The following is a 24,241-nucleotide window of genomic DNA, read 5'->3' as shown; positions in this document are numbered from 1 at the left end:
CATATAAAGCCAATGCTGCCTTTCCAGAGAAGGCGTTGATCAAACCATGGAGGAAGGAAAAACTAAGGAGAGGCCCTATCGTATCCCAATGCATTGCGAAAAGTGTGGCGGAAGTGACGTCAGATTTATGGGGCAAACAAACCGGTATGGGGCAAACAAAACAGCAGACGCCCCGCGGCGTGCTCTCCGCGGTGGTTCGATTCTGCTCGGATTTGTAGTCCCGGCGTAAACTTAGCGCGTATTGTGCGGTTCGCACGCAGTAAAATGTTGCAAGCAGACGTTTACCGGGCTGTTCGTGCATGGCAGGCCCGAGCGCTGCGTGCTGAAATTCTTCGCGGAGCGTTTTTGTGCAACAGTACAGAAAGTACCGGTACGTGCCGTAACCAAAAACATTCAGCCTCTGCCTCATCGTATTCGACCTCACCTCGCAGTGACTTACGCGTACTGCTGGGTGTTAGGCCTTTCTTTTCCTTTCTCGTAGCCCGATTTCCAGATCTATTGCCCGATTGAGTGAGCGTCATAGCTATTCGGCGCAACGCCAACCTATAGTTGACGTAACTTCACGTCGAAAGGAAGACACCGCTGTATTGTATACGCGATCGTGCACGTAAAGTTTGTAATTCCAGTGCGCACACAACACAAGCACGCAGCGAGCGCACACCGCACAATACATACATCACGTAGTCCTATAACAACAAGAAACGTTTATTGACCTTTCGCTTGAACGACACAGCCTCTAAAACGTACGATGCCTTCAGCGCATGGTATGTACGGCGCGTCAGACGCCAAAAACAAAATTTCACATGTGTTCCGAGTTGACACAACGAGTAAGAAGCAACAGAGCGCACATCCGAGAGCTCCGCATGCAAATACCATGCCTTAGTGATCAGTAATGACGCGAACGTATACGTACACATGAAAAGTGACACCCGGTACTGCCCGCAGTGCACGCGATTTGCACAGGGTATACGCAACAGCTGGGCATTGCGTAGCTTTCCTAACGAACACACAGGAGGAGCAGCACGCGTGAATCGACTACGCCGCTTGCACGGCGAAAAACAAACAAAAAAAGGCTGCAAAAGTTTCGCGACTCGCTCAAGGCGCGCATGCGCTTGCAAACGACGAGACGGAAGTCGCGAAATGTTTCGCTGCTCTTTCGCTAGGAGGCAATGCGGGCGTTTGCGATGCGGAGGCTTCACGAATGTGACGTCAGGGCCTCTCCTTAGTTTTTCCTTCCTCCATGGATCAAACAAACAGCAAACGCTAGATAATGTCCTGCCATCTGTAAGGCATTGTGAGACTCTTCATTGCCTCCGAGATGGCAAGCGCGCGGCGTGTATCTTGGAGGCCATGCGACTCTTGCTTTAGATCAAAAACCTGTATGTACCATTCTCGCGCGCGCGCGTGTGTGTGTCTGTGTGCGTGTGTGTGTAACAATACACTTTAATAAGTATGCACTTAGTGGTTGAAGTGCGCACCAGGGGCCGGATTTCGCTATTGCGTTCAACTCTTAAAGGCGAAGCTTAAGGGTCCCCCAATTTTTTTAAAACAGCGCACAAACGGGACATGAAAGGTACCACACTACCGCACAAACGGGACACACATATCCCGTTTGTGCGCTGTTTTAGAATAACTATGTGTACGTACCAACAAGCCCGCCTAGCCACTGTATTGAAGTTCAAGCCGCCTCCGTTGACGACCTGCACAAGTTCGCCGTTCCATTGACATCGTGGGCAGTGCGTGAATTCCCTGAGTTTAACGGTGTATACGTTGCGTGCAAGTTGAAGCTATATGCTTAGAGCAAATTTCAAGAAACGTCAGGCTAACAACAGCGTTTCCTAGAACTGCATTATTGTCGCGCTTCACCACAGCATGACAATGTACAATCATCTTGCGCGTCGCAAAAAAAAAAAGAAAAATGAAAAAGAAAAAAAAAATCAACAGTTCTCTGTACGAATACAACCGATGAGCGAAGCTCCGTAGACATGGAACGCGACCGACCATGTACTACGTTTTGAAACGGTTTATTTGCGCTGCGCGCATTGTTTGTTGAGCGACGCGCGCCGTGTTTTTCTTTTTCCTTGTGCCGCGCGCGGCGTTTTCTTGTCTTTTTGCGCCGGCGCCGCATCTAGAGCTTCGACGGCGGGGTGCGGGCCTAAGAAGCGTCGCTCCAAAAAAACAAAAAAATTCCAGTCTGCCAGGGGCTCGCACGGCGCATATTTGTTATAGCCGGCACGTTAATGTAGTTCAGTTGCGATGGAGCGTCCATTTCTACGTTCTATTTGTTTTATCCACGGTGTAAGAAAAGTTTACACCGTGGTTTTATCTCACCGGCCATGAAACGCACCGGCAAGCAGCCGCCTGCAATGGCGGGGGACCCTTTCAAGAGTAGTCGACTGCAGCGCCGCCGCTATTTTCTACACAAAATAGGCCGCTCCACGGCAGCCGGTTGCGCCACTCAAAATATTCTAGTACACTCTAGTAGGTTTGTGCCTGTCGTCCGTAGGTGATTTCCTCGCATAAGCGTTGTTTTCTAGTCGTGGTACTTGGCAGAAGGTAATATAGACCATCGCAGCCATCGGGAACCATTTCAGTGACTGTGTTTTGCCAGCGCACGGCCGGCGTGCTGTCACCCTTCGGGACGATGAGTCCGCCACGCTACACGAAGAAAGGCTGCGCTGTCTACGGATGCAAGAGCAACACGTGTGCAAGGTTTGTGTGCACGTTGAATTGTTATGCTACTTCTGATTTCTGTGTTATATATTTTGGGGTAATATCCTGTTTAACTGCAATATTTCGCCAATAAAATACCCCTTATTTATCAGATCTGTCTTTTTCGTCTTCCCGTTATCTTGCAGGCTTCCATTAGGGAGCCGTCATAATGATAAGAAAAAGAACGTGCAGCTATAAAAAAAAGTAAGAAGCGGCGCCCTGTCAAAAAATTTCATAATTGCGCGCCCATCGCGTTAAAACGTGACGTCATTTCCGCTTCCGGTTGTGACGTCATCTTTTTCATTTTTTTTTTAATTCTGTTTGTCCCCTCCTCACATAAATGGCGACTGTTGCAACAACTAGCCACCGGCTAGACACGGAAGTTACGCTACCAGTTTACATATACCTTGGTAACAGTCTTTCGGCTCGGAAGACAGCGGAAGACCAACGACACCGACGAGGCGCGAGTCAAGAACGCCGACCGCGTTCGAGAATGGAGACGGCGCGCGGGTAACACCGACGAGACGCGAGCCAGCTCCGGTCCAGCGCCCGTGTCCACTCTGAAGAAACAAGACCTACGCCAGCCATCGCTTCAAACGAATCTTGCAGCGCTCACCGCAGCACCCGCGTTAGCGCCGTTCAACCCGTGACGCCACCCGTGCGCAACGCTGCTGCTTCGCATCCCATCAGGGTTCCCTTTGGGAAGATGGTGTTAATTTTTCTAATCCAATCCTGCTTTCGCTGTGACTTTGCTGCGTGTTCCGCGCAGGCCTGGCAATTTTTTTTTCGTACTTCTTTTTTTTTTGTCTTATTTGGCGCGATAGCGGTTACGGACACCCGCGGCGGTGGCGGACTACTATCCCACTGCCGTTGTGATCTGATAACAGCTTTCGCTTTAAAATACCTCCAGAGCCGGCGTTTGGACAAGGAAACTTGCCGAAACGTATATTCATAATCCCCCGCTTTCTCATCGCTTCTGCACAAGCGATATTACAAGGAATTCTCATTGTTTTTGTTTGTTTGTTTTATTCCACAAGTGCTGTTAACGTGCTAGCCCGCCCTGATTGGTCGATTTTACCTGTGAGTCAAATGTCTACCAGAAGCCGCAAAACGTGGTGACGTCAGATTGAGGACTACGCAGACGTTGTGCTAATTTATGCCGACCAGATTCCGCGAATCCGCGAAACAACCAGCGAGTGGCCCTGTCCTCAGACGGAACAGAAAAAAGTCACACGGTTTTTTTGTGCATTAGCCTAAACAGTCGTTCACATATGCGACTACCACCGGTCGCGCGACCATTTGCGACTGGCGATCAAAAGGCGGCTCTACGCGGCCGATGTTCACACCTGCGTGCGACCTATGCCCGTCGCCATACAGAATTCACGTCTGCTCGCATAGCCATGACAAATAAGCTGACGCCCTCTTCCTGCATATCTCCAGTAAAACTTGTTTTTGGGGTAGTCGGTGCACGCTTCAAGAAAATTAGATGACGGAAACCACCAATAACGATAGACGAAAGGAAAAAGCGTCTTTCCTTTCCTGTACTCTTCTTGGTAGCTTGCTTATTTTAATTTTCATGAATCCAAACTGAGCGAAATGAGTAGCTTTGCGACGAAAGCGACCATTTGCGATTGTTTGCGACCAGTCGCCTTGCGGCTAACTTGGTCGCGCCACCGCTGCTACTAGCAGGTGTGAGCGAGCTTTAAGACGACTGGAATTAGAGTAGACTCTAGAAGCTGCAGCTCATACCCACATTGGGGGACAGGAAGGCGAAAGCCTACTTCTTCTTTTTCTTCTTCTCAGTCAACTTTATTGATATCTTGCCACAGGCACACAGGCAGCAAACAGCAATCAATATTTGTGAACAGACATTTCGGGTTTCGTTGCAGGCTGTGTGATCGGCTACGGCTTTAAATTCTGTGTCACCTCTATGTTTTGGACTAAACAGCTTCGTTGGTCGTCCACGTTTGCAGAGTGAAATGACTTCTCAACTTTTTTTTTGCTTGGCCGGAATTCGCACCTCTCCATATAATGCTTCAGTATTGAAAGCGTCTGTAGTTACTCCCCCCCCCTCCCCCTCCCTTTACATTGCCTCCGATACTCGACCATGGTGTCCATTTTAGGCGCACGTCTCTATACGTTTCAACGCATCGTCATCATCATCGTCTATGCACGAGCTCTCGGCAGCCCACGGTCCGTTCCAGAGATCGCCAGGCGAAATCGTCGGTGAGCTGCAACCTGCCATGAAGAAGGCTGACTCTCGCGAGATGTCGACGACGACAAGTTCGTACGAGACCGCGCTCACTAAGTGTCCAGGAGAAGCTCTACGGCTGTGCTTAGGCCTTCCTAAATATGCTGCAAATGCAGTGTTATACCTAGAAGCGCGCACGCCACCCCTTTTGTGCCGATTTAACCTTCTAACGGTGCAAACTTTCTTAAGATTATACGAATCACCCTCTATCCACGATCAGATCATTTTTATCACGGATCCTGACTTCTTTTTCTCAGCGCATTGGCCCAAAATTCATAAACCACAAATTGTATTTGTTCAGTCGGTACTTGATCCACTAAATGTACAAATTCGTGATTTGCTTCCTCTGACTACACAACATAACTATCCCGAAATTGTGTATCATGATATTTTTCCGAACCACGCGAAATTGTTACCTTCCGGCATTTTAAATGGTTTGTTGCAAGAACATCTACAAACTATGTCAACGAATGTTTTTATTGCAACGGATGCATCGCAGTTCAGGAAAGATCTGGTATCGGAACATTTTGCCCTGAACTTGATTGGTCTTTTTCACTGCGATTGCCGGATTTTATTCCCGTTTGCCTTGCTGCTTTTATGGCAATAATTCTGGCTTTACGCAAGTTAAGTACTTCAATTCCTGTAGCGGCAGTAATGACCGATTCATTGTCTGTGTGCTCTTCGCTTTCCAAATCAGGTGACACACCTATAACAAAGCTCTTTAAAATACTGGTCCCCGCGCATCTACAATGTATTAATTTAATTTGGCTACCTGGCCACAAGGGTTTGTTTCGCAATGAAATAGCGGACAGTCTGGCAAAGGCGTCGCTGACTGCAACGATAATTCCTGTTTTCCCGCCAACAGCTCACATCACGACTGCGCGTTTCCGCACACTTACAATTAGAAAAAGCTTATTAGACTCGGCATTGACAGCTTCTCCAGAGTACAAGCACCTTCTATTCCCTTGGCACAGCGATTTAGCTAATTCAAGGTTAATGGAAGTTGCCATAACAAAAATTCGTTGCCGCGTTACTTCTCTCAATTTTTACGTCCATCGATCAGGTTTAGTGAACTCCTCTCTTTGCCTCTTCTGTAATCAGGAAGAAACGATTAGTCATTTTTATTGCGATAGCAATTATATGGACAGTCTCGGCTGGATTTTGCCGTCGCCGTCGCCGCCGTCATGAACCGTATATGTATAAGTATGTATTGTGAGCATTCTTCATACTCGCCATCTTCTCACCTGTATATACTCATCATCACCGCTTGGGTCTGAGTAGTGGGGCTCAGGCTCGAGGGCAATAAAGAAGAGTCTTGCGGCCTGAACGTTGTCTCACAAGTGGTGGATTGTGCTGTCCGGTCCCTCAGTCCTCTCGCTCTACTGGTGCCCCTACGACTTCCGCTACAACACACCCCTGGAGCTCCGTTCAGGTGGCCGTTTGCACCAACAGACCTCAGCAATGTCGCAAGACGAGCGCTCCAACCCTGGCGCATCTACGACGCCTGCCCCAACGGGAACTCCTTCTTGTTTGGTCACCACACCCCAGAAGGATCCACCGGTGTTCGCTGGCCTTCGTGGGGACGACGTTGAAGACTGGTTGGAGCAGTATGAGCGCGTGAGTTCACTCAACCACTGGGACGACTCTGCCAAACTCACTCGCGTCGCCTTCTACCTGACGGGTGTAGCCAAGACTTGGTTTTTTAACCACGAGCTGGACTTCGTGGATTCGACCTCATTTAAACACGAGTTGCGGGAGATTTTCGCGAACCCTTCAATCCGCTCAGACATCGCCAAAAAGAAGTTAGCCGAGCGTGTTCAGCAAACCGGCGAGTCCTACACTTCTTACATAGAAGATGTCCTCGCTCTTTGTCGCCGCGTGAACAACTCAATGACGGAGAATGACAGGGTCCGCCACCTGCTCAAAGGCATTGGGGCTGCGGCATTCAATGCCCTTGCAGTGCAGAACCCCACTACAGTCTCAGAAGTCGTCGCCACGTGTCAGCGCCTTGATGAACTCCATCTACTACGTCTGCAGCCTGACACAACTCATCTGAGCGCAACCAATGACAGCGAGCTACGCGCGTTGATTCGTTCCATCATACGTGAGGAACTTCAAGCACAAGCTATGTCTTGCCCACTCGAGCTCCGTACGACGTCTTCTGGCAGCAGCCTCCGCAACATCGTCAGGGAAGAACTCGTTGCCATGACGTGTGCGGAAGTTCCCAGGCATGACCCTCTACCTGCGCCAACTTACGCCCAGGTTGTAGCTTTCGCACCTCCTCAACAGACACAACCCCACGCGACCACAATGCACGGTTCGGTGAATGTTCTGTCACCACGAACGTCGCTTCCGCCTGCCAACGCCTGGCGCCCTCCTCGGCCAGTTTGCTGTTATTGTGGAGTCCGTGGCCATATTACCAGGTTTTGCCGACGCCGTCAACAGGACGAAAGACGGGGCTACGACTCCTATGAAAGAGACGAGTTTCGTGCTGCGGTTCCGCAACATGGTCGCTCCTACCAAAGTTATGAACGTCGCTCACCATCTCCGCAGAGCCTCGACGGTGCCGCTGCTTCTCGTTTCCCGCGTCGCCGCTCTCCGTCACCGACGCGCCGCTCGTCTTCTCCCCTTCGACCAGCTAATTCGTCCCCGGGCCATCGCCCGGAAAACTAAATAGTGCAGCTTCGGGAGGGAAAGCTGCATCATTCGGGCTATGTGAAACTCCTCCGCAGCGGCCCTCAAATGTACTGTTGCATTGGTATACACGGGTGCAGCGCTTTCCGTCATTAGTATTGAACTGTGTTCACGCTTGCGAAAAGTAAAAACGCCGTATACTGGACCTCCCCTTCGGTGTGCCAATGAAGTTCTTGTTCAGCCCGTTGGTGTGTGCACAGCGCGAGTTTTCATCGATGGCATACTTCATCACATTCAGTTTCTCGTGCTGTCGTCATGTACCCACGAACTTATCTTAGGATGGGACTTTCTTTCTTCAGCGTCGGCCGTGATATCTTGTCATCAGCGAGAAGTTCATATGACGGACACGGAATTTTCATCTGATGACGATGCTCGAAAACTGCGTTTGGTCACGGCGGCCGATTGCTCCATTTCACCTGGCAATGAGAATGTTGTGACGTTGACGTCTGATACCATCCTTAATGGTGACGTGTTTCTCGCTCCATGCGATCGCTGGATATCTGGTGGCATTGTAATTGCGCCTAGCTTGGTCAGGTTTCATGACAGCCGAGCGTTGGTCACTGCACGCAACACTACATCTCGGCCATTTCTTCTGTCCCAAGGTACCGTTGTGCCGGTGCATTTTGCGCGTGTAATTTTGAACTATGCATACCGCTCAAAAGTGTGCCTCCTGTGCGGTGTTCGAATCTGAAGAGCGCTGTATATTTATTCCACAGCTGCAGGTATAATAATAATAATAATAATAATAATAATAATAATAATAATAATAATAATAATAATAATAATAATAATAATAATAATAATAATAATAATAATAATAATCAATCAAACGTTTATTTAATGTGCCCAGGAACAACCGTAAGGTCTTTGTACTGGCGCACGAAAAAAAACAAAAAAAAACAAAAAAAAAACAAATGCAAACATTAATAATAAAATATGAGGGATAAAAAACGTTTTAAAATTGCACATATACAACTATGCGCAGGCAGACAAAAAGATGTCAACAGTGTACGAGGCTATGTAAGTACAGTGCGAAGCTCGGAGCAGAACAACGACTGGGAGCTGTGAAAAACATCGAGCTCCAAAAAGTAAGCATTGTAAAGACGTTGTATCCTGCCAATGGTCGAATGTTCACAGAGGCAGGCGGCTACATGAAAAGGCCTATTCTCTCTGGTCAGCTTACGTGGAGTTCGGAAATTAAGACAGTTGAGCAGTACAGGGCAGGATATGATACCATGCACAAGCTTGTAAAGAAATAACAGATCAGCGCGATTTCGTCGGCAGCAAAGTGATGGCAATGATAATAATCCAGCAGCGTTAGAACGAGATCCAGAGTCATTTCTAGCAAAATGATGGTTGTAAATGCTTAGGAATTTTTTCTGGACTCGCTCAATGGCGTTGCTGCTGGAATTAGGAATGCCATTCCAGATCACAGATGCATACTCTAGTTGAGGAAGACATAGCGCGGTGTACAATTTTCGGAAGGGCACAGGAGAACGGAATTCTCTAGACATTCTACAAACGCAGCCTAGGGTGCGAAGACCTCGCAATGCAACACGCTTAGCGTGAGCAGAAAAGTGTAAGGTGCTATCAAAAAGAACACCTAGATCATTGATCTCACATACCTTACACAACGACACAGAATTGACAGATTATAATAATAATAATAATAATAATAATAATAATAATAATAATAATAATAATAATAATAATAATAATAATAATAATAATGATCAATGATCAATGATCAATGATTTATTTAACGTGCCCAGGAACAACCGTAAGGTCTTTATGCTGGCGCACGCAAAAAAAATACAATAAAAATAAACAATACAATACAGACAGTTTTCAGAAATAAAAAGTGCAAAAACACGTAGACAAAGAGAAATGAACACAACAGGGGAGGAGTAAAATAAGACAACACGAGAAATATTGACGGGGCATAAAAAATTAGATTGCATATATACAACTATGTGGAAAGACTGAGAAGGGATGACTTTGTACATTGTGCCACACTATGTCAAAACAGTGCAAAGCTCGGATAAAAATAATGATTGTGGGCTATGAAAAACGTCAAGATCAAGAAAATTAACATTATAGAGACTTTGTATTCTGTGAACGGTAGAGTGTTGGAAGAAGCAGGCGGGTACATGAAACGGTCTGTTCTCTCTCGTTAACTTACGCGGAATTCGAAAATTTACACAATTGAGAAGTACAGGGCAGGATATGATACCGTGGACTAGCTTGTAGAGAAATAAGAGATCAGAGCGATTTCGTCGGCAGTGAAGTGATGGCAGTGATAATAATTCAGCAGTACTTGAACGAGATCCAGAGTCATTTTTAGCAAAGCGATGGTTATATATGCTGAGGAATTTTTTCTGGACTCGCTCAATGGCGTTGCTGCTGGAATTAGGAATGCCATTCCAGATCACAGATGCATACTCTAGTTGAGGAAGACATAGCGCGGTGTACAATTTTCGGAAGGGCACAGGAGAACGGAATTCTCTAGACATTCTGCAAACACAGCCTAGGGTGCGAAGACCCCGCAAAGCAACACGCTTAGCGTGAGCAGAAAAGTGTAAGGTGCTATCAAAAAGAACACCTAGATCATTGATCTCACATACCTTACACAACGACACAGAATTGACAGAATATAAAAATGGCACACTAGATGTTTTTCGAGTGAAACTCATTACCTTGGTTTTTGAAATATTTAGGGAAAGGTTATTGCTCCTGCACCATTCAGAAAAAGAACACAAATCAGATTGCAGCAAGCGACAATCGATAACTGAATGAATTTCCTTAAATATCTTTATGTCATCGGCATACAAAAGGAAAGAAGAATTCCGAATGACAGAAGAAACATCATTAACATAAATTAAAAAGAGGAGTGGGCCCAGTACCGACCCTTGAGGAACCCCACTAGTAGCTTTATACAAAGAGGACGTTTGGCCATTAACGGCAACGTAACATAATCTATCAAGAAGATAGCTATGGAGGAGATTCACAATTGAAGAATCAACATCAAAGTGTGCAAGTTTATCCACAAGCAGCGAATGGCTGACAACATCAAAAGCTTTGCTAAGGTCACAGTAAATAGCGTCAACCTGTCCTCTCTGCGAAATAGGCGTGGAGACTTGCATCATGAAACTGGCAAGATTAGTGACAGTTGAGCGGCCAGCGAGAAACCCATGCTGATTCACAATCAATGAATTTTTTACATCAAAAGACAATATTTTGTGAAGAGCAAGCTCAAAGATTTTGGATGCGGCACAAAGAAGGGAAATAGGGCGGTAGTTCGAGACGTCACTTTTACAGCCAGACTTAAACACTGGGAAAACACGAGCAGTTTTCCACATGCTAGGAAACGTTGAAGCATGCAGACACTTATTAAATATGGTAGTCAATACTGGGACAAGTATACTGCCATAGGCTTTTAGTATGGCAGAGGGGATGCCATCTGGGCCAGCTGAAAAGGATGGTTTCAAGCGCTTAATGCATTCTGAAATGGAATCTTCATCTAGCGACACAGCATCAGCTGTGCCAACTGCCTTAACCTGTCGACCATTACTAGCTACAGAGGCTGGAGACTTGTAGACAGATGAAAAATGCATGGCAAAACAGTCAGCAACGGCTTGAACCTCTACTCCATTTGGGTCCAGTATCCTGAAGGACTCGGCACTTTTGCTCGACCGTTTGCGCACATACTTCCAAAACTAATTATTATTATTATTATTATTATTATTATTATTATTATTATTATTATTATTATTATTATTATTATTATTATTAATAATTGTAGTTGCCAGGTAGCGAAATTTTCTTGCACCTGCATTTCTACTTTTGGGAAGAGTTTCATTGTCTCACGTACTTTGTGTTTGGTGCGTCTGTGCACAGAGCATTGATGTTTGTTTCGAAAAGAACAGCAAATGTATGATGGTGATGATGAAATAATTTTATTATGATCCAGATAACACGCAGCGAAGAAGTGCTAATCTGCAGTGGAAACTTCTTCTATGGATTCCGTGACATGTATGTGTCTTTTTCCGAAGCGCACAAATGCTAACGTGTGTTATGAAATGTGCCATGTTTGTGCGAATGATAGGAAACTGTCGTATTCTCTTGAGTCTCTTTCTATTGGTTTGTGTAGCGACATGACGATGCGTGAAAAACAAACCGGCTAGTACAATTCGCAACTTTCACGGCCTTTAGGTGGCGCGACTGTACATCCAACATGGCGGTCGTTGAGATTATCGGCCCGCTGCAGACGGTTTAGGAATGTACACGTTTGGCGAAGAGTTCAGTTCTTTGCGCTTCGGTTGCACTCCGATTTATGTTTTTGTGAGAGCAGGGTTGCAGTGACATATTTTAATAAGTAAAGGAACGTCGGGCACGTGATTGGAACCTCATTAGGAAGATAAATATGCACACAAGTGTAAATAAAGCAAACACACTCGTAGCGTTCCCCCGCTGTGTTGTTAGCACAATATAATAGTAGGAGTCTCAGTAAATATCTTTCAGTAATATCAGATAGATTCTCGGAGACATGCTTTATCTCATTTTTGCTTGCATTGCATTCTGTCGCGTAGCTTGCTCAGCTCACTTCAAAGCACGAAGTAATGTAAGTAAACGAAAAAAACGCCAGGCCTGCGCGGAAAGCGCAGCACAGTCGCAGCGAAAGCCCGAAGAGCGGCATTTCTAGAGTCCGTTATAAACTCTCTTGTGGCTACTAATACAACTACACTAGCAACGTACCCACTACGCCACAAACGATAATTTTTGTGAAGTTGGAAGCACCCACGACGACATTACTCGTCATTCTGCGGAGAAGCGAGGCACCATCTTTAAGGCATTATGGGCAGTTTCTTGATGGGACGACTGATGACGATGAAGAATTATGACTGAGCCTTTTGTAATGGGTTTGAAGCTTCTTTTTTTTTTCTGGGGTTTTACGTCCCAAAACCACGATATGATTATGAGAGACGCCGTAGTGGAGGGCTCCGGAAATTTCGACCATCTGGTGTTCTTTAACGTGCACCTAAATCTAAGTACACGGGCCTCTACCATTTCGCCTCCATCGAAATGCGACCGCCGCGGCCGGGATCGAACCCGCGACCTTCGGGTCAGCAGCCGAGCACCGTAACCGCTATACCACCGCGGCGGACAGGGTTTGAAGCTTTAAATGACCCACTAGGTACGTACTTCGCATTGTGTGACGCCCGGTCGTTATTTCATTCTCCCACCACACTTTATAACATACGCTAACGTGAGAAAGAGACATAGAAAGGGAATTAACTTTACCCTGAGGAAATGGATCATGGGAGCCTTATGGGCTTCCTTGGCAACCAATAGAAGTGCACTTGCGTTGAACCCACTACGCTATAAATCATAATTTTTGTGAAGGAAGGAAGCAGCCACTACGCAATTTTTCGTCATTCTGCGCAGAACCGTAGTATCTGCTAAACACCTGTAAGGCATTATGTGCACTTTGTTGATGCTGTGGCTAATGACGATGAAGAATTATGGCAGAGCTCTTTGTAATGGGTTGGAAGCATTCAACAACTCACTCGTTGCGCAATTCGCATTGTGTGACGCCTGGTTACAGAATTCGCATTCTGTGACACGTGGTTGTTATTTTACTCTTCTACCACGCTACATTAGATATGTTATTGTGGTTCCTTCCCGACATGAAGACTGTATAGGGTCTTTTTGCTGGGCAGTTTCAAGCACCGGCATGGCTCAGAGGTTGAATACTGGGCTCCCACGCAGAGGGCCCAGGTTCGAACCTCGTACCATCCTGGAATTTTTTTTCTTATTTCGTTTTTTTTTCTTATTTCGAGCGATAGTGGTTACGGACACCGGCGGCGGCGGCGGCGGCGGCGGCGGCGGACAACTACGGCGCCAAAAACGGCCGGTGAAATGATCTCATAACAGCTTTCGCTGTAAAAAAAAAAGTGTTGCCCTTCGAGACCAAAGCACAAGAACCGCTTGAGGCATGTGCGATTATCGGAAATACGATTTTATTGTGCTTTCTTGGTAAAAAGAGAAAACAAAAACAGCGGAATAATGCCACAATAGGTCGAGAAGCAGCGAATGAAACCAGCGGCAAGACGCAATTTTCACGTTTAAGATGTGACGTTCCTGTTATCATTCTACGCTTTCGGAGTTTGAGAAGTGCAATAAGTAACATCGTACGGGACAGGGACGAAGAAACAGCCCTATCAGCAAGTAATACCCAAAAAAAAGTGCTGAAGATGTGAAGGTCACGGAGGCACTTCACAGCCTTTAGACGTGGAATGGTGCGATGGACGCTTTGAAACCGGACTTTTCATATTCTAGAGGCGGAACGCATTCCTAATCAGTTCTGGTACTGTCTGCACAGCGACTGTGTCGAGCGGAGGAACGAAGCGCGAGAAAGGTGATATGAGGTAGCAGGTATGTACTCGTACACAAAATGAGATTCTGCATACATTCACGGGCCTTAGTTATTTGCTTGCGAAGCTTAACCCTCACGGCTTTTCGAGGCGCTAATCTGAAGGGGAGGCTTTTACTTTGCCTCCCACTGTGTGCTGTGAGCATGAGGCCCGTAGTAAAATCAGTTGCCTTTTTTCTTTTTATTTTTCGTTCACAATGAGGAACCGAAAGTGTCAAGCTAATATCGAGACCGCGCAAACCGTCGCAAAACGACCCCAAACGAGACAAAACAAGTGGCAACATTTGCTGACTCCAGTGGGTCCAACATTTCAATAATCTCAACAGAGCTTCCGGCGGCCACCGCTCGGCGGCGCCACGGTACGTGAAAGTTGCGAATAAAGACGCATGCCGACAATTTGGCTGTGTCTGTTTCATGCTGACTTTGTGTGGATCGTGGAAAAAATCAGTGGTGGCGTCACGATATTTGTATAACTGTAAATGATAATTATTCCAATAACACCTGTGATAACATCCTCACAGTGGTTTGGGTGTCTGAGCAGTCAAGCGTCACATAATTTGGGTAAGGTCAAAGTTTTAGCCTCTGCTTCAAGGGCGCTTGGTAGGTATAACACATTCAGAAATTATGTCACCACGCGTGCTTTGTTGGATTGCGCATTCTGGCATACGTTATCATGAAGAAATACCGAGGTGTTAACCATAAAAAGCACTGCTTTAAAACGACAAAATACTCCGTAGAAACAGGCGACCTTCAGATGTTTTTATCGGATTCCGCGAGGAGCAATCGCAGCTGCGGACACTTTCTAAATACACAAACGAACGAACCCACTTCTTGAACACTGAGTTGTGGTGCATTTGGCATGAGGCGGCAAAAAAAGGTTAACGTTTAAAAAATTTTTCTATTCACCCGACCGGATTCGAACTTCGGTCCACTGAGACGTCAACGATCTCGCGGTGCGGTCACTCAAGCGATTAGGCCACAGATAAAAATGTGCGCGGGTTAATACAACGCGCAGGAACTCGCCTTCGTGATTGGTTTAAATCGACCTAGCCTTCGTAGTGCTGCAACCAGCTTGTGAGATGGCGTATAGCTATGGTTAGTATAGCTAAACACTGAATGAGGCGCGCGCGTGCATATGGCTCTCGTGCGTTCGTCTCCAATCACATGAGAAAGGTTGCGGCTGTACGAATCTGTAAGCGTGCTGGATTGCTGCCTACAATGCGGTGAAACCGCTTTCGTCCTGCTTCATAGGGCTATGCGTACTAAAGAGGAACGTAAATTTGCCCATGCTTGTCGTGTCAACCGCGGCCGGTTTTAAGATGCAAACCTACATTGAATGAAGTTGCACGGTTGCCCGCATTTCTTGGAGGAAGAATATATTTCTTTGCCGCGAGCACGCACTAAAGCCCATTCGACGCAACGTTACCTTTTACAAAAGCATCGTGCACGGCCCCTGTGGTTTCCATATCGGTGGCCATTGTTGTGCCTCAGCACAAAGGCTACAAATGTCGCGGACTTCCCAACAAAGAGGGATCCGGGAAAACGGCGTCTTCGCCCAGCCAGCCCCAATCTGACGCCGGTCGTCATTCTTCGACGCTGCCCAACGACTGAGAGCCGCATTCCTGAGTGGACGGACAATGGCGCTCTCAAAACAAGCGGCAGCGCGGCAACAGCTGCAATGCAGACGCTCCACTAAAGGACGGTCAACACCTGCGGCCTAAAGGACGGTCACATCACAATGGACTGGCACCGTATTTAAGACCAGGCTAGTCCGCTGTTAGGAGTAGAACCAGCCGACGTGGTCGAGCTGGCAGTCATGTTGACTAAGAGCGCAAACATGTAAATAGTCTGTACATAAAATATTTCCTTCTTCATCTTGTCCTTCTGACTGCTACGAGCACGATGCACACCCGTGTTCGCACCAGCTCTATCACAGCTCGCACTTAAGGTCGTCTTCGTCAGCGGACATTGTCCAATCACTACTGGTTGTGTCATCTCCGAGTTTCACCACCACTGGCTGTAGACTGTCAACAACGTCATCAATGATGTTATCCAGTTTCTTCATTGACTTCGTCGAGAACGTGCTGAACGTAGTTTTTCCATTTCTCACCGCTGACTTGCTTGATCGGTTTCGGTTAGCAGTGGTATAGGGAGCCAAGCGCACAACGCAGTGGCCTGATGCTGAGGCAATACAATCCACTCGGTATCGGTCTCCACAAGTTTTAGTGTTGTCAATAAGCTCCATGAGTTGAGCCTTTACCATGTCCTGACTGTATGGCACTCCCTTTGAGGAAAGCCAGTCCTGCATTTCAATTTTGAGTCTGCTCATTCGTGGCGCCTTATCCTGCTTCACGGAGTGATAAGGTTCATTATCCATGACTATGACACTTCGAGGTGGCAGAAGTGGCAGCAATTTCTTAGTCAACCATTCTTCGTAGTGGTCCCCATTCATCTCACTGTGATAATCGCCTGAGGTTTTCTTTGCGCGAAACACTTCACCTGCGCCTTCCACAAAGCCATTTTCGTTCCCCCAATGAGTCACAATAAGCCGGCCGCCTTTTCCACTAGACTCTTGAAGGCCTGTAGACAGCCCGGATCGACGCGCTTTATGGACGGTATCTATGGTTTCATCAACCCACACTTGTCTACTCGTGTGGCCAGCGTTTACCCATGCTTCGTCGGTGTAAAATATCAGCCTACCTTGGCGCCGCAACTCCGCAATCTGACGCAAGTAGCGGCGGCGAGACTGCACAATGTGGGTCGCTTCTATGAGGAGTGCATTGAGAGACCGCGTTTCTTATATTAAGCCTCTTTAACATCCAGTGCATAGTTGCCGTCGACACGGATGGTAGCTCGCTGTCCTCTTCGAAGTGGCGTGTGCTTGGTGGCAGTGGGGATATCGTTTCTGCGAAAGAAACTGTGCACAGTCCTTCGCAGCGCTCCCAGGTCAGAGTTGTCGAGCTTCTTGTTGCGCTGGTGTCCTTTCCCACCCCAACGCTACTTCGGTACCAACACTCTGCCCGCCTTTTCTTTCTCAAGCACCCGCTCGCTGACCTTTGTTAGTTGCGCAGTCCTCTTAACGAGAAAATTCGTGCTGGCTCCTTCTCCGCACTCATTCCGAAGCGCTTCTAGGACGTTTAACGCTAGCGTCTTCGCCTCTTTCGGATAAAATTGAAGTTTCGAAGAACGGCATGAACTAGACGCTACTACACTGGAGGAAGCCATGTTTGCCAAGGACGGCGCACCACGTTTTAGAGCCTCCGCATCGCGTTTTTCACCAGCGTTTGTTTGCCCGCATGCAATAAAGATTTCATTGCTTTTTAAGGACGCTAATAAATCAGTGCTCAATCAGTGAATATAATTCTGGCAAACTTTAAACATAATCTGTGACTGTGCAAGGAACTATTTAATCGATGACGTTGGCAAAAATTAAAAAACAAATTACAATACTAAAGCGCAGATCCTCAAAATAATCACAGCGAAGGACTTCTAGTTGGTTTCAAATTATAGGAGCACGCACAAAAGCACTTATTGTAGTTATTATGCCAACAAAAATACACGCCTAATGAGCGTACTATTTTGCAGTGCGCCGGGATACCGCCGCCGTGCACCCCGTAGCTTCCACAGTGCTTGTGAGATGGAGTATAGACAACATTTCACATGAGTGTGTCTACGGCATGATTTTAATATCGATCTGTTGCTTCTCATTGCGCGAATTTTCTAAGCTGGCAAAGTGTGGTGGAAGTTACGTCGGCGAGACAAATAACGTTCAGCAAAGACTCAAGCAGCTGTATGACGTAAGAAAAGTTTCATCGAACGCGCTGGCCGAACACGCAAGCAACTGGCCACAGAAGACCGGGATAAGGCATATATAACGGAAAGAGAAAGGAACTGGTCTTATCGGCTTTATCTTGAACCTCTGACAATCGAGAGAACGGCGCACACCCTTAATCGTCATGACGGCAACTTGCCACATATGTCCGCACGTTGCCTACGTCATATTTTAGAACATACATACCCGTACTGTTTGCGCGTTCATTTCTAACTGAACAAGGCTCCCGTGCGGGAGCCGGAACGTCTTGCTTTTATGTGAATATCCATGGTCGGTGTCCATTTTAACACCATAGGCTTGAAATAACAAAAAAGAAAGAGAAGTGACAGCGGCATCATGCTCGTGAGAAGCCGGGTGGCGGCAAAAGTGAAAGCTCACGCCCCCCCTTCGCGTGCGTAGTGCACTGTGGCACGCAGCAGAAAAGTACCATGCCCCCGATAAGTTTTACTGCACTTTTCCGGAGAGTGTAGTCTCTAGCGGTTCACACACAAGAAGTGAGAGCAAGACAAGTCTGTTCAAAAGCGAAAACGACGCGAAATCCCGGTTAGCAACAACGAATTCAACCGTCCGCTTCCTTTCGCCAGAGCGAGGGAGGTCACGTGATCCAACCCTGCACATCACAAGGATTGCAGCGCCCGCGTCTCCAGTGGTAAGCCTCGCGCCCAATATGCGGTGTCCAGGTATGTGTTAACAACTTCAGCTACCGCAGGGGTTAATGGACCCCTGACAGCGAAAGGTTTGTTCGGGACTTTTTTAGTGGAATTTTTAGCTTTGTGCCTAGTAATCCCGAAATTGAGTCATAAATGTTCTAACGCATGTCTTTAACTGAGAACAATCTTGTGTCGGTTCGAAACGGCCGCCTAAATACCATAAGAAACTAGCGCCCCACAGCGGGGAGTGCCCAAGATCACGTGCACTCAAGCTTTGGTGTCGTTGAAAGCGCATTTTTTTAATCGAGGCCCCGCGCGCGGTAAAGAATGAAACGACGGCGCCTGCCTCCCCCTCCCTTCCATCCCTCTAAGGAAAAAGAAAAAAGGCATTCCTGGCCGAAGCAGCCAGAATACCTAAAGTCCCTAGATTTTTCCCTGCTTTTCTTAAGTAGCGAAAACCATTGATGCACCGTCGGCGTATGTGATTGGGTGCTGCTCGTTTCCGGTTAAAAACGGCTTCCGGTAGCCATGTTCTTCCTAACGCTGGTTCACCCGTTCGCTCCGTGCAGTAGAGTCGGTCGAGTCGTGTACCTCGCAGGCGCATACACGCTGCAGCGCGGGGGATTGCTTCTTCTCACTGTCTTCTGCCTGTGCATAGGATTTGCTACGGTCGACACGAGCATTCTCGTAAATGCCTGCTTGTTGCGCCTTCGGGTGCTCCACCCAGTCGGGAAAAGGGTTGGCTCTCTTTTCTGTGCCTCTTGGAAAGCACGACAAGACAAGGCGTAAAGCGTGGTTGCACAGAATAGGACGGAAGAACTTCAAGCCGACTAAGTCGAGCAAGCTGTGCGAGGTAAGTTGCCTGTTTTCTGGTCCACAGAACTGTTGAAAGACAAACGTATCACTTTTCTTCTAAACCACGTGAGACAGCGTTCTGTTTCGGCCGTTCGCATTCCCGTGTAAGCGCCTCAGTTTTGACACATTTAAGATCGTTGATTATGCATATCTATTGCGACCGCCTTTTGAAAAGTATTAGCGCGAAGCATATTTTCCACCTTCTGCACATAGATGCCTATGTTTCGCTAAGGCTCGTGCTAGATTCCGGCCAGACTGCCGGAGAAGCTCAGTGGGATTAATATAAAAAAACTGTGCTCTACTTTATCCGCGCACGTCAAAGGATACCATGTGGCCGAAACTAATACAGTGTTCACCTCTATTCATTACGGCATAATAAATAGCGGGACTGACTCTTCGGGCGACGTTCATTTCACAGCACCGCGGTCTATCCTTCGCGGTGCTTTCACAGCTCGCCGTGCAGGAAAAAAGGTCTAGTGGCTTAGGCTTTGTCTACACATTAGCGGTATTAAAGAATTGCCTGGTGTATTGGAATCATTTGCGTTTCTGAAACATTGTGGCGCGTACCTTCCATCGCAGAATTGCAGGATCTGCTTTCATGACATATGCGAAATCAATGTGAAAGCTATTCTGCAGTAACTCGCAGTGAAAGTAGCCAGCCCTACAAACTTCATATGTAAGTGTATGAAATTTCTAAATGTACATAATATTTTTTATATATTGCTCACCACAAGCAGACAAAAATGACTGGTTCTCTGAAGATGGGAGCTGCTGCTACCCCGACCTCACTTATGCGAATACGCAGTATTTTATATCGATGTACTGTAGAGTTAGTAAGCTTCCATGGCTACCGTAAACTAAAGTCCCCACGAACAATCAACAAGGCGACTTTTACCTGCTCCTGATTACAACATCAAAGTTTTAGCAGTAAATACATAAGACTTGCTACTTAAGTAGGTGCTAGTTATGTGTTGTTTGTGTGCCTGCTTTCGAAGCTTTGGACTAAATATGAACTCGCACACTGGCATTGCCAATTTTTCAGCGTCATTTCACTGATGACCAGTTCGAGCAAACCATCTTAAGAAGCTTTGGAACAAAAAAACTCAAATGTTCTGCTGTGCCATCTATATTTTCCCACCGGCCAGAGAAGCGCCCTAGGAAAGCACCACACCCTCGAGGCGCTGGCAAGCAGACAGGTGAGTACAACCTTGCTTTGACGATCTGATGAAAACGTATCAGTGCATGCAAGTTTGCATTCAAGAGTATCTTCAGTGTCTAATAGCATTGTCACTACAAGAAATAATAACCAACTCTCTTTTTCTTGCTAATATGTGCAGTGACACTTTCTCCCACTAAGTTACATGGCGACATTTATGTAACTGTCTTGCAATCATGGCATAAGCTATCACGAATTCACGTTGGTTTTATGCTTTCAGTAATGTATCCTGCTATTGTTCCACTTCCTGGCTCTGATATGTTGCAACCGGCTGCTGGAGTTGTGCCTACTCCTGGTAAGTTGATACGCAGTGATGAAATTCGCAGTGCAGTGTATAGCACAAAGTTCATGGAAACTGTGGCTATAGTGGCATTTCTTGCTGGTAACACATTACAACCCAGCGTAGAAACTGCGCCACACTCTGCCATTGAGCTAGGGGTGTAGTTATTTAACCTGTCCATTAAAGATAGCAACATGTCCATGTTTTTTGTTTTGTTTTTTTTTTTCGTTTACTGTATATGCAGAGACAGCCGCAACAATACCCAGTAACGACGCCTTGCACCTGTCAACCGCAGCTGTGCCAGTCATTGATGGTGAGTGTGTGTAAAGCTTTGCAGTCGACTTTATGAGAGGTCAAGTACCAGCACCCATTGTATTGTTCTGAGATGAAGGAACTCGAATAGCTCCTGGTGCTCAGGTGTTACTTGCTTAGTGAAGTTTACAGCAGTGTCCCTCTTTTGTGCTTGTGTTTAGTGATCAGCTGGGTGCATCGTGTAGGCCATCGCCCCCTCCCCATAAAGCTGTAAAGTTAATACAGCTGTTTCTGCTTTATTCCAGTAACCATGAATGATGACATTATTCACCTTTTCTTGTTTTGTTACCATAGAGGCAGTTGGTGAATCACATACTGAAGACCTGCAGCAAGATGTTGATGAAAATGTGCAGAACGTGATCCTTGAACCATCCAGGGAGACTATGACGTGTGCATCCAAGAGTACACAAACAATATCATCTGCTTCATTCTCCAGAAATGGTAGATACAAGTGTTATGTACGCTAAATCCACACATCAACCACATTGACAAGCTAAATGTCGTTCGTGTTTGTAGACAATTATTGCTTGTTTTACCTGAGGAGAGCTGCTGCTTCTTCCTCTCTTGTGCCATGTCCAGTAAAAGATGGAGGCTATGAGAAGCACTATGAGAAATCTAATTATTTAATTAAAAAATAAATAATTTATTTTTTAAGGCATGGCAAAATTTTTCTTGTAATATTTTGTCATATCTGACATTTAAAAAATGAGTAACTGATACAAGTGAAAGGTCATACACGTATCTGTGTAAACAGAGGTATTTTATACATCACTGTACTATGCTCCGACATAAAAGAGTTTTCAAAATCAACGTAAAAGTTCGGCAACTAAAAAAATAGTCGCAGGACCATTGTGTATTAATTTCCACTTTCCATATGTTACTTACTAGGTGCTTGGCAAGCACTCTACGTCGCCTGTACTTCCTTAAAGACGAGTGGTCTCCCTAATGTTTGTCTAAGCAAGAAGGTAATTTAATAGCTTGTTGCCTTGATGAATACAAGTCCATTTGTCGAAATGTTGGCTCAAGCAACGTTTCCTATGCAAGGATTTTTCATACTTTCTGGCATTGCATTACACATGTTCTACACAATTCACGGATTGTGCAAGACCTTTTGTTTTTTAAATACAAATGTAATACTGATGCCGGTCTGTGTAGCAGTGAACCACCTACAAAGAAAATGCGGCTCAGTATTCTACGAGATATAACTGTGCCTGTTCAATCGGCAGTGCCATGTCCAAAAGGTCAGTGCTACGTCTATGCATGAGATTTCATGTGACTATGTCCCATATAGGCCATTTGCAACAAGTTAGGTTTTACGTAAGGTCTACAGTTTCTGCTTGACACTGGACATCCTGGGCATGCTAGTCCTAATGGTGTATTTTAAAAATAAACTGTTATCAATGTTGTGATTCTGTATTTCAGGCGATCTTCGCTGTTTCTCTGTGGAGAAAATGCAGGAAGAAATTAAGAACCTTAAACACAAGCTTGCTGCATCTCAGAAAAGAGCAAAGTCTTTGGAGAGGGAGAATGAGAACCTTCATAAAGGTAATTGTAGCTTGTAGCACTTTGTTATGCTGTATATGATTCTTGTGTCTACCAACAGATCCTACATTTACCAAAAGAATGTGGTGTGTCCTTGTGCAGTATTTCCAGTCATAGTAACTATGTTTCAAATTTGTTCATATTAGTATTATAAGAGAATCTTAAGGAACAGGGAAAGGCATACAAGTGCATTATACCCGACATCACGAACAAAAACTGCACTGCTCACCTCTTTGTCGCTTAAAATTTTGGTGTTGCAACAGTGCTTCTGTTTTAAAATTCATTTGCAATATTTCTGGCCGTTGGACTTAACAAAGTGCTTAGAAACTCCCGTAGGAGTTTCTGCATCTATTTTTTTGTGATTTGTTCCTATTATGTTTTCTCATTTTGTTTCTGTTCTGCCTATATGACCCTTCTCGTGGTAATCTGCAGCTCAGGCGCCGTGTTTCAGAAGACAAGGATATAAAACTCTTGCGTTATACGCCTATCGTTTGTGAGGAACATCTGAAATTATTCATTCGTCTTGTGTGTCTTAGAGCGGCTCATTTTATTGAGCATTGGAGCTGAGGGGCTCGGACTTGAATGTAAGCCCTGCCAAGCTAAACAGTTTTTGAAAAACTTCAGGCCTGTGCTGAACACGCACCAAAGTTTGAGCGTAAACTACAGGAGCAGCCTTCTAACTACCAGATCGTTGTCAGCTCACGATTATAAACATGCATGTCATTGGGTTGAAAACTGTGCTAGCTAATGCAGGCAGCTGTAGCTTCCTTGGCTTGCCAATTATATATTGAATTCTAATGGAAGTTGAACCAAATAAATGGGTCTATTAAGGTTTTGTCCTAAACAGTGATTTTACATAAGCTTAAGACGAGAAGGCATTTGGATATTTTATGTGTGCTCGTCGAGGTCTTATGTTGTCGCAAACTGATGTCAGTGAAATCGCATAAAAATTTGACTTTTTGTTGAAGCTGTGGATTTTGACGAAAGGAAACTTTCTGAGGTGACACGGGTGAAACAAATGAAGTAGAATTTTTGATACATTTTTTTTCTGGTGCGCAGGTATCGACAAATACTTCAATAAAGACCAGCTGCAAAGTCTTCACAAGTCTACAATGCATGGCACAGCATGGCAAGATGAAACACTAGTGAAAGCTTTGAAGTTGAGACTTTCTTGTGGCTCTCAAGGGTATAGCGTTGTTCGAGAATTAGCCAGCCCTCTTCCAACTGAACGCACAATTCAACGAAGAATTGAAGGATTCAAGTTCACTCCTGGGATCCTGACAGAAATGTTCGACATCTTAAAGATTAAGGTATGCTTAGTGTGTTATATTCTTTCTGAATGTCACCTTTGTACCTTAAGACTCACCAGCAACATGATTTGGTAGTGCAACTGTTGCTTTGCTTTAGAAGTGACTGTTTTGTGTCTGATTGTTCACAGTTAATTTTTCATAGTGCAACAGCAGT

General features: G+C 45.9%; 2 protein-coding genes across 2 annotated transcripts in view; both read left to right on the top strand.

Moving 5' to 3' along the window:
- The first annotated feature begins 6,165 nt into the window (after positions 1-6,165).
- LOC119397286 (THAP domain-containing protein 1) overlaps positions 6,166-24,241 on the top strand; it is a 207,179-nt gene continuing 189,103 nt past the window's right edge. The window contains exons 1-4 of the mRNA XM_049416514.1: positions 6,166-8,745; positions 11,628-11,689; positions 18,507-18,602; positions 19,231-19,425. Of these exons, the coding sequence (XP_049272471.1) occupies positions 19,264-19,425 (162 nt within the window). The 5' untranslated portion in view covers positions 6,166-8,745; positions 11,628-11,689; positions 18,507-18,602; positions 19,231-19,263. The remainder of the gene's footprint in view (positions 8,746-11,627; positions 11,690-18,506; positions 18,603-19,230; positions 19,426-24,241) is intronic.
- The window catches only part of LOC125758976 (uncharacterized), a 110,953-nt gene continuing 109,097 nt past the window's right edge, over positions 22,386-24,241 (top strand). Inside the window, exons 1-2 of the mRNA XM_049416778.1 lie at positions 22,386-22,476; positions 22,658-22,780. Of these exons, the coding sequence (XP_049272735.1) occupies positions 22,413-22,476; positions 22,658-22,780 (187 nt within the window). The 5' untranslated portion in view covers positions 22,386-22,412. The remainder of the gene's footprint in view (positions 22,477-22,657; positions 22,781-24,241) is intronic.

Source organism: Rhipicephalus sanguineus, chromosome 6 (genome assembly GCF_013339695.2).
Source record: "Rhipicephalus sanguineus isolate Rsan-2018 chromosome 6, BIME_Rsan_1.4, whole genome shotgun sequence".
Classification (NCBI taxonomy): Eukaryota; Metazoa; Arthropoda; class Arachnida; order Ixodida; family Ixodidae; genus Rhipicephalus; species Rhipicephalus sanguineus.
Note: the sequence above shows the minus strand (reverse complement) of the source record. Positions and strands in the feature narration are given on the sequence as shown.